This window comes from Abramis brama (assembly GCF_963993115.1).
Source record: "Abramis brama genome assembly, chromosome: 21".
Taxonomy (NCBI): domain Eukaryota; kingdom Metazoa; phylum Chordata; class Actinopteri; order Cypriniformes; family Leuciscidae; genus Abramis; species Abramis brama.
This window is the reverse complement of record NC_139983.1, coordinates 12483350-12494997: the sequence shown is the minus strand read 5'-3', so window position 1 is coordinate 12494997 and position 11648 is coordinate 12483350. Positions and strand designations below refer to the sequence as shown.

Sequence of the window (11648 nt, the reverse complement as noted above, 5' to 3'; positions counted from 1 at the left end):
AGATTGTAATCATGTAACTGAACGTCAATAAAACTAAGAATTATTAGAACAACAAAGAAGTTAAACTTTCTATAGTGGGCTCTCAAAAGCACAAAAGCTGCTCTCTTCACCTAAGGTAACCACAAGAAAGATCAGATGTGGGACATCAGCCATACTATCAAGAGGCCATATGGTTTCAATCACTGCTGTTCACCATGTCACTGAGATTTCATAATCAGCCCAGTATTCACACACGTGGTCCTGTTGGTTTTTAAGCATAGATGGCTGTGATTCTGTCATCAGTGCACTGGAGGGAGGGTTTCAAGAGAGGAGGGAGGTGAAGAGAGAAAGAGAGAGAGTGTGAGTATGTGTGTGTGTTGGGGACGTTGGAGTGCGTCAGAGCGCACTGGCTCCCCTCAATCCAATCTCACTGCATCTCCTTTCCAAGAAAACTCCTCCAGATTTCAGGAAGCCTCCGGATTGCTTTGTTTGGATGTACCGACAAATATTACAAACCATTCAAAAGAAGGATAGAGGGAGTTTAGGTTGTTTTATCAGCACACAAGGAGGTAAAGCGCCGTTACGCGTCGATTTGAGAGATTTATCCGACACATCTGGAAGCAGCGCTCTGGACGCGCGTAATGGATCGATAGTAGCTACGAACTTCTGGGAGTGTAAAGAAGCTCCTTTAGACACCGCGAAAGCGCTATTTTGGTGGAATAAAAGCTCGTTCGAGAGAATTCATTAGTTATATAGTGTTAGACACTGTTGCAGACCGACGTGCGCTGTGATGGATGGAGCAGTTCTTTTGATATCGATGCTGGTGTTGGTTTTCTCTGGAGATGTTCGGAGCGCGTCGTATCCTCAGCGGTATAACCTGTACGCAGGAACCCAGACTCAGACTCAGCCTTTAAACGGGGCGAGAGCATCGAGCAGACACAGGTATGACACTTTCATTTCAGACACTAATATGATGAAATAAAGTAATAGTGAAAAATAATGATAGATAGATAGATAGATAGATAGATAGATAGATAGATAGATAGATAGATAGATAGATAGATAGATAGATAGATAGATAGATAGATGGTAGTTATATGTGCCATGGTTGTAAGTATAAATATGGTCACACTTTACAGTAGGGTCCAATTCTCACTGTTGTAACTATTAATTATGACTTTTGCCTCAGTTAACTCTTAGTTACTGCTCATTAATAATGTAGTTTAGGTATTTGGATTAAGGGATGTGGAATATGGTCATGTAGAATAAGGCATTAATATGTGCTTTATAAGCACTAATAAACAGCCAATATCCTAGTAATATGTATGCTAATAAGCAACTAGTTAATGGTGTGAATTGGACCCTAAAAATATGTTACCGGCATGGTATTATCTTATGATGATACCCATCATACCATCAAGATCATCACCTTTAGATAGATAGATCTAATCTAGCAAAATCCATTTTTGTTCAATCAGATAAGACATTTTCAGACAAATCAAACTTTGCATTGCACAGAGATGATGACAGTTCATAGACAGACAATCAAAAGGACAGACAAAATGTTTTATAAGTCCATTTCAGGACAGTAACAGATGTTATGCATTTTTATGTAATTCATTTATTGAGGGGAAACATAACCTGAGGGGACTTTAAAAAAGCAAATGTGCTTTTAAATGTGTGGTACAGATGACTACATGAAAGGAAAAGCCTCCCTTTATCCTACAGTGAAACGACAGGAGGTGCATTGCTGTCCATCCGAACAGTTAATTATCACTTACTGAACGCAAGGTTTGGCTTAAAAGGACGTTTTGTGGGACCCCTGTGATTTCCAAAGCTTTTCAGAATATGGTTATACATGTCACCACCCTGGTAATAATTACACTAAAAGCTTTACTTCTTTATCTGTCAATCAGGTGGTTCTACAATGCAATGCTCACTCTCAGCCACACACACCCACTCTGACATTGTTGTTTTGTCTGTGATTGTTGGGGTGTGAACGGGAGAGGTTGTCCCAGCTCTGACGTGCAGACCGGGGCTTCCCCCTTCATCTGACGCAATGCTTTCTTAAGGGTGGATAGACACGCAGGCCATATGCTGATGGTCAGATCTAGGAGGCAATTATGGCCTCAAATCCATCTAATAAAGATCAGTCATAGAACTTATTAGTATACAGCTATTTTAGTCCATCTAAACAAGTTTGGACTTATGAATAGCTCTCAGAGTCAGAGAAGTGAGGTAGAGAAGGGTGATGTCTATGATGTGAGAACCCTCAGTGCCAGCGAGATGAAGTGTGTAGTGAAGTATGCACTGCCTGCTTGAGAAATCTGAGTCGAGTTACTGGGGATTAGCAGCCTGTTTGAACTTTTAGTCACAACAGATGTAAAAAGCATTCTCCGTTTTGTGTATTTATTTTATGGAAAGTGAAAAAGTAGTAGGGAGAGGGGAAGTGTGAGACTGAAATCAAGGGAAGAAGTTGTTCTTTTTCGCTTAGTGTGGAGAACTCATCTCTCTTGTGGCTTTTTCTCCTTTAGTCTTCTAAATGAACGGATTGATAGATTTTGACACGTGTTGCTTTGCATCAAATGCGCATTTCCAGGGAAAACCGCAGCCCCTAATCAAATTTATCAAGGAATGTGTGCCTCAAATTTAGCAGCAATTTTATGCTAACAGATTCTAAAAGATCTGAACTGAACTGAATCTGTAGCTGCCAAATATGCGAGCACCTAAATCACCTCTTTCCTCTAAATTGTAGGCATTTGGTAAGAAACGCTGCCAGGTTTTTGCGTGTTGGAATACCTGTCCTAATATGATTTTTTTTTTTTTTTTTTGTGTGGTGTGTTTATCTACAAAATCCATCACTTTAAGCGTCTTTGAAAATCTAGCAAAATATGTGAACATATGAAAAGGAAATGCTGGTTCATATTCAGAAAATATGATACTGAAATGCTCCAGTGTAAGTTAGTGTGTCATCTTATTGGAGCTATGGATTAGCTCGCCTTTTCAGCAAAGTTTTGTTCTGGATCTAGGCCTTGAACGATCTAGCCTTGGTCATATTTGGGCATGCTATTAGCTATTTAGCCTGCTAGCTTAGCTAACATGGCTACTGGATACTTATCTTAAAATTTGTTAACAGTACTGCTTATTATAACTAAATTCAATTTAAGTTGTAATTTCACAAAAGTCACAGTTTCAAAAATTAGTCATATATGATAACTACTCACAACTCACATAATCTAGCTTTGTGAAATCAGACTTGAACTTTGCACTGCATCTAAAAGGGAATGGCAGAAGCTAATCAGCTTTGAACGTAATCTCATTTTCAACTCATATTTTGCATACTAACATTTAAGTAGCATATATTTCAAGTGAATGATCTTACATCAAATCTCACATTTTACCTCCAATTATTTGTTTTTCAAGTGTGAGAATGTTGCCTTGCAGTGCTGAATGTATGCTATAGTGAACAGTGTTGTGAGACATGAACTTTGAACTTGTTCTATCAACCTGTGAGCTTAAGAGAACTGAATAAAAAGTATTTCTTGTGTAAGAAGAAATAATGTCTGTAGACAGAGACATAAAATGCTTTGGGTTGTGCTGTGGTGTCACATACAGCTATAAAATTGAGCCCTTTTCTGCCAAACCAGAAGTCAAAAGTCCAAGCCTAAATGTTGTGTCGACTGCTATTCAGGGAATCATGCTGGACAAGCTTTGATGAATGCCCTGAAGACTGCATGCCCATGTTCATGTTGCCATCTTTCATTTATTTCTTGAAAACATTTATGCTGACAGACAAACAGACTTCAGAGGGTGACTATTAAACTGGATGTTGTCAGAATAATAGAAATGGCATAGTCTTGGATTGGCTCCATTATATGTGACTTATTAGGAATAGTTTACCTCTACTGAGGGTAAGGTCCAGTGAATGGTAATTCCTCACTAGCAGGCCCTCACGCAATCTGTGCCCAAAGAACTTGGCAGAAAAGTCCTCAGATTTTCGCAAAATTGGACCAGCCATCATTCATAAATGTCTACACCCTCTGCAGGTTCATTTAGAGTACTAGACTTAATAAAAGGCTGAATTTCACGATAGTCACCCCAAAATAAAAAAGGGAAAAAAGGGCATGATGAACATTTTATTTTATTTTATTTTATTTTTTTATTTTTTTTATGTTATTTTATTTTTTAGATTTGTATTAATGAGAATTTGGAGGAGGAAATGTGCTTAACTATAATGAAAATGTCAATGCAAAAAGTCTTATTTATCTTTTTTGTGATCAACTTTTTATTGTCTTTAGAAGTAACATCCATTCAAACAAACAGACAGGGAAGGGGGAGCAACAGACATATTATCCATAATTTAACAATATGAAAGAGTGAGGAAAGAAAAAAAAAACAAAACAAAAAAAAACAACCTTATAAAGTCATTCCTTTATATAGTCCAATATGTTGGAAGAAAAACATTGCCATGCATCAATGGTACTAGGTTTAGCCTTGTTAATTCGTGCTGTTGTACATTCACAAGTCACTATTTTATGTAAGCTATGAATCCAATATGTTTTTGCACACATGTGCGGAGTAAACCAGTTCTGTATTATTGTCTTCTTTGCAGCTGTAAACCCAGCAAACAACATTCTCTTTTGCAATGAACTTATACAGAGATCAGAATCATCATTGAGAAGACATAAACCTGGATTAGACATATAATCAATTTGTAGTAAAGAGGACAAAACCAAGTTTTAAAAAGTCTTATTTATCTTAAAGGAACACGCCGACTTTTTGGGACTTTAGCTTATTCACCGTATCCCCTAGAGTTAGATAAGTCCATACATACCCTTCTCATCTCCGTGCGTGCCGTAACTATGTCTGACGCACCCGCCGCTAGCCTAGCTTAGCACAAAGATTGGAGGTAAACGGCTCCAGCTAGCATACTGCTCCCAATAAGTGACAAAATAACGCCAACATTTTCCTATTTACATGTTGTGATTTGTATAGTCACAGCATGTACAAATAACAAGGTCACATGAGACACAGCCATCTTCTAACCGTATACATATTGGGAACTATATTCTCAGAAGACGAAGCACTGCTACGTCTGCGGAGTGATTTGCTCGCAGCACCTGAGAAGCCCCGTGGTGAGGAGCAGAGTTCGCTCACAGTTGGAGTAAATCACTCCGCAGACGTAGCAGTGCTTCGTCTTCTGAGAATATAGTTCCCAGTATGTATACGGTTAGAAGATGGCTGTGTCTCATGTGACCTTGTTATTTGTACACGCTGTGACAAATCACAACATGTAAATAGGAAAATATTGGCGTTTTGTCACTTATTGGGAGCAATATGCTAGCTGGAGCCGTTTACCTCCCATCTTTGTGCTAAGCTAGGCTAGCGGTGGGTGCGTCAGACATAGTTACGGCACGCACGGAGATGAGAAGGGTATGTATGGACTTATCTACCTCGGGGGGATACGGTGAATAAGCTAAAGTCCCTAAAGGTCGGTGTGTTCCTTTAAAAAATAGGCTTTGCTTTCTTTATATATGACATGTAATTTCTTAACCTGGACATTTCTCATGTCACCCAAAAGCCTTTGCACACTACCTAATGGAAGTTGTACCATGCAATCTACATCAGACAGTCTGTAGGCGTCCCGTCTAAAGATGGTACTGTGGTCAGTCAGGTCCAGTTATCAGTTTGCCCTCTGTAAAGGGACGGTGTTCAAAGCTCTGTTGATATCACTATTCCCAAATGGCTGATTAGATACAGACAGAAGTAAAGATCCATCTCAACAGGATAATGGAAAAGTGGTTTTCGTTTGATCTATTTTTGCCACATAGCAGACTAATGGGGGCTTTAAATGAAAGACTGTTCATTAGCCATTTTATGAGTTTCAACATTTGTAAGATCCAATTTAACTTTGCCACCGTGCATCTACTTTTCAGAAGCATTTCTCTTGCAACCCAATTGCCTTTGAATGTGTTCTTCATGTGTACTTCAAAATGTATTGTTGAAGTGCCCATCGTTTCTCTCTTTTTATTCAGTCAAGTCTTATTTGATGCTGTTTCATCCTTAGTATTTTGTAGCTGTTTCTTTTTGCCTTTTGTCCTGGTATGTAAAGAGGGTTTAAGCAAAGCCCTCTGTGAAAGGAAAGTTCTTGGCCCTTGACCTGGGCTTTTTTTGAAGATGTGGCAGTGGTTGTGAAGCCAAGAGCTGCCTGTGACGGTGCCTGTCAGTCTCGGGTCTCATCCAGACCACCCCACGCCGTCACACACTGACAGGAAGCCCTCGCTCACACAGCGGCCCCTTCACACCAAGAGGAACTTCCTGTAGTGGATGATCAGGACTCTGGCCTCGTTCTGAAAAAACACCTCTGATATGCAAAGTGCTTCCTGTGAACAAGTATGTGTTTGACAAGGGAAGCAGTTAGTGAATATTAATGGATGTTCAGACATGCCAAAATGTCTGTAATGAATGATTGCTTCTGGAAAACAAAGCTTGAATGGGATTGTATCATTAGCTTTGCTTTCTGTGAGTGGTTCGGTTTAAAGCAATGATTCCAGTTCAGCTATCTTTATTGACGTCTTGTTTCTAACTATTAGATCTAACAAAAATATGTTATACTATTGTTTTGCTAATGTTTCCATTAAGTTATGAACTCATTATTTTTGAATATTCGTTCAACATTCAAAACGTCCAGTATTTGAAATGTTTTAAAAACGTATTTCTTGGTTGGGCGAATGTTACAGAAAACATAAATGTTCTAAGAATGTTCCTAGTTAGCTGGGATGATGGAGCAGTACTGGTAGGCAACAAATGCATAGCCTATCTAAACATTATTTAATACATGAATGATACATTATTGGACATGAATGATACATTTAAGGGTACCAATTATGCAAACTTCTCTTTTACATGGTGTTTGAACATAAATGTGTGTTAGCAGTGTGTGTACACAACCACCCTAAAATGGTAAAAATCCACCCACTCCTCTTTTTTAATTCCCATAAATCATAAGCAGTGTCTCAGAACAAGCCTTTTGCAGATTGTAGCTTTTGTGACATCACATATGCTTAGACCCCGCCCACGACTGCTGACGAACTCTGCTCTATTAGCATAGACCCCCGCCCTGAGTGAGCTTTACACAGTCCGCCATGTTTATCTCCTCGCCAGAGCATTTAACAGCAGCATTCAAGTAAGAAATGTATTCTTATTAAAGCTAGTTATTCAGTCAAGGGCAGTGAGTGATTTTCTGTGTTTCTTTTGTTGTTTGATTCATATTAACAGCATATATAGCAGTAGGTGCTGTATATTACGCCGCTTTCTCTTTAATACACAGATCTAATATACACATGTGATTTCTTTACTTGCTGTTTACATTCGCAGACAGAACTGACTGTGTTTATGTGAACTTTGTGTGTTTTTGACTTAACCTTGTGTGTATTTGACAGCTTAAGAGCAATGACTCATGAAAGAGAATGGAGTTTAATACCCACGGGCCGCTTCGTCTGACAGCCTTCTGTGTGTGTGCACTGGATGTGTGCACTCAGAATACCATATCTGAAGTTTAGACTGGTATGGCTTTAAAATGCATGCAGATAATAAACTTTCATGATGATGAAGAACTGCAATGTAACGTGACCGTGACCGTGACCGTGATAGAGATGATAATCAAAATCAAACAGATGTTTGGGTTTTTGGCAGAGTATCGGAGGCATGAGCTGTAAAGGCTTCGCCCTCTTCTAGAAACCCTGAGACTTATATTACATCTTGTAAAAAGGGGCATAATAGGTCCCCTTTAAACCGTGGTGGTTGGTGGTTGCTTACTTGCCCAAGATAAAAAGAGCACATATAAGTCCGGCCCAGCTGGTTTCACAGAGAGAGCTTAGATTAAGCCAGGAGTAGGATTTAGTTAAATTGGGACCAGTGGCATAGCGAACGCGGATTTGCGCTATGCCACTGATTAGGTCATTTAAGTAGCTTTTATAAACGTGCTTATAGAAACAACATTATTGGTGTGCATCTTGAGACAAAACAATGGCACTGACATATTGTAAGAAATATCAGTGCAAGTTTCTTTCAGTTAAGACAGCTCAAACATGCCTTTTAGTCTGGGATAGGCTCAATCCTTGACTGTAAAACCCGGAATATCTGATATTCTGGTCCCTAGATATAACTTTTGTCAACTTCAGGATTTTTTTATAGTCTGCCAGGTGAAAATAGTAAATCTGCGAAGAAATGTGATAAAGCACCTCTACTCAACAAGCTGCTCAAATTGAGATATATGTCCATTGCGGGATAACGGTGCGGGATGTGTTATGCACCGAAGTTTAATACTACACTGCAGAAAAACCTATTCTAAATTACTTTTTTTTTACCTGATATATGTAGTAGCCTATATTTTTTTCTTTTATCTAGTATATTTTAGTCTTATGTTCCAGTTCTAGAGATTTTTTTAAATATCTAAAAACCCTTGAAACAACATTACATGTTTTAAGTGCAAACAAGTTATTTATTACTTATTAAAAGATGCACTGCTGTTCAAAAGTAACTTTCATTCAGCATGGGTGCATTAAAATTGACAGTAAAGATATTTGTCACAAAATTTCAGATTTTATTTTAAAAAAAGATACATTTCTGTTGACCAAAGAATCCTGAAGAAATGTGTCATTGTTTCCACAATAAAAATTAAACAACACCTGAATTATTTCTGAAGGATCATGTGACACTGAATACTACGGAGCCTCTAAAGGGACCTGGTGATGAAAAAAAATGACATGGGAGGAAAAAAATATATTTCAATGCTTTTGCCTTCTCTGGCAAAAGTTTTGCGTTCCCTCACAAACTTTGCATTTCCTCTCACACTTTGTTTTCAATAGCAAAGAGACTCTTAAAAGAAGGTTTCTGACGTCACAAACTACCTTGTAACCAATCAGGTCAACGTGTGATCATCAAAAGAGTGGATCTCTGAGCTGGTGCGAGTGAGTGGAGGCGGGGCTAATTTGCATATTCATAGACCGCGTATACTAAATGAGGCAAGGGTGTAGAGTTACATTCAAGTTATTTTAAGGCATGAAGAATTTTTTTCAAGGAAAAAACTTTTAAATATGTCATTTTGGTCATTAAAGATGGGTTTTAAAGGGTTATTTCACCCAAAAATGAAAATTCTGTCAGTAATCACTCACCCTCATGTTGTTCCAACCTCGTAAGACTTTCGTTCATATTTGGAACACAAATGAAGATATTTTTGATGAAATCTGAGAGCTGGCTCACTCCTTCATAGGCTTCTCTGTAATCGATCTGCCATCCCAGAAAAGTTAGTAAAGACATTGTTAAAATAGTCCAAGTGACTACAGTGGCTCAACCTTAAGTTTATCAAGCGACGAACAGAATTTTCATTTTTGGGTGAACTAACCAATTATTGACTACAGGGGGACTTTAACAGTTTTGCTTATTGAGTAAATTTAACATTTGTTTAAAGGACTAGTCAAAAACAAGTCAAATAAATATTAATAAAAAATTCAAGAAGGAGTCTCAAGAAGTTTCTGCAGTGTAGAGGTTTGTCAAATACCTAAAACAGGCCCTTTGGAGTAAATTCCATTAGCAGATTTAATTCATCTGATATCATGTAATTCCTGAGAAACCACAAAGATAAGTGTTTTTATGGTGATGATGTGCAGATGGATGTTAAATCCATTCATATCCTCAGTAGAATTCATTTAGGAGTGAGCATCTGACTGCAGAGTCAGTTATGACAAAGAAGAATGAAAGGTCAAATTTGCTGTTTGAAAACATTGAGTTCAATAAGATCTTAAATGAGAAGTGTGTCAGTGATGAAGTTAGTTTAGCGAGCCCTGAAATGTGAATGTATCTCATAGGTTTGAGTGCCCAGAGGATAGATCCAATCCAAGCATGGCATGAATGTCTAAATGTCTTTAGATAAAGAATCTCTCCTGGCTTGTGTAAGCCACATCTGTGGTACGTCTGCTCGTAAGTTATGTTATTTCTCATCTTGCTTTAGTGTAGTTCCAAGCTGAGATGCCACAGATGTGCTGCTGCGGTCAGACCCCTGCAGAAACCGCTTTCCTGTAACGGGAGCAAGTTACAGTACAACCACAAGGAAACATTTTTCCCACGAGCTTGCCCTTCCAGCATCAAATATGTGGCTCGTTCGCTAAAAGAGTGTCCTGACATTTACTAGTGCATTAGCCTACTTATAAGGGTAATCATAACAGTGCGGCTTATCTGGAAATCAGAATGAGAAATAAAATTGGATGTGAACACCGAGAATATTTAAATATTGTCCTGAGCAGATAAGAGTGGGGTTAATAGGACATCTGTTAGTGGTGGTGTTGAATGTTGTGGAGGCTGAAATCTCATTGCTTATTCTGGCACAGTTTGTGATTTTTTTCCGACCTCTGCTTTATTTCAGGAGGTCATGAAAAAAGCATTTAGCTCCAGATATTTAATACGTTCTGGAAGATTTGAGTCGCAAAAGGATCTTGTAGACATCCGTCTTCTTTGTGTACTCCGGATCAAATAAAGCCTGACTTTTTCTTTCCTTCCTATAGCACACGATTATGGCTATTATAGCTGTTTCATAAAGATAAAGTGTTTTTTTGTAACTTCTCATGCTTTCTTTTTCCCAGCTTAATATGTGCAGACACTGCTCTTCAAGACAAGCTCTATCAACACTGTAAAAAAAAATTACATCCCCAAGTCAAAAATTTCAAGTGACCGATAACATCTACATTTTTCAATTAGTCTGACGTATTATTTCTCATTGAGCCAATGTTAACAGACTATTGCAACAAGAATTTCACTTGGGCCAATTGAAAAATTTAGATGTTATCGGTCACTTCAAATTTTTGATTTGGGAGGGTTACATTTTTTTTACAGTGAATGCATATTTCTCTGAAAAGTGGCATTGTCATGTGACCTACTATACAAGCCGCATCAGTGTTATGCGCTATTAACGAAGATAATAACGATTTCCTGTGGCCTTACAGGACAGTATATTTAAATCTTATCTTAAGACAGATTTTATTGGATTTTACTTTATTATTTTGATGTGTACTTACACTATCATTCATTATGTTTGGTGTCAGTAAGACCCTTTTTTGAAAGAAATTAATACTTTTATTCAGCATGTACATTAAAAGTTATAGTAAAGACATTTATAATGTTACAAAATATTTAAATTTCAAATAAAAGCTATCATTTTTAACTTTTAATTTGTAATTCGTCAAATCCTGAAAAATATGTATTACAGATTCCACTCAAATATTAAGCAACACAACCAGTTTCAACATTGGTAAAAGTTTAAAATGTTTCTTGAGCAAAATAAATATCAAGTTTTCCACAAAAATATTAATCAGCACAACTGTTTTTAACATTATTAATAATAATAAATGTTTCTTGAGCAGCAAATCAACATATTAGAATGATTTCTACAGTCTGATTTTATGCTCTATGTGTATATATATATATATATATATATATATATATATATATATATATGTATATATATATATATATATATATATATATATATATATAAATGTATATATAATATATAAAAAAGATTTTATACTTTCTTGGAAGTATATATATATATATATATATATATATATATATATATATATATATATATATATATATATATATATATAAATACT

At 37.1% G+C, this 11648-nt stretch overlaps 1 protein-coding gene across 1 annotated transcript in view; it reads left to right on the top strand.

The window, feature by feature from the left end:
* The first annotated feature begins 341 nt into the window (after positions 1-341).
* The window catches only part of emilin1b (elastin microfibril interfacer 1b), a 35469-nt gene continuing 24162 nt past the window's right edge, over positions 342-11648 (top strand). Inside the window, exon 1 of the mRNA XM_084096991.1 lies at positions 342-921. Coding sequence (XP_083953117.1) covers positions 770-921 — 152 coding nt within the window. The 5' untranslated portion in view covers positions 342-769. The remainder of the gene's footprint in view (positions 922-11648) is intronic.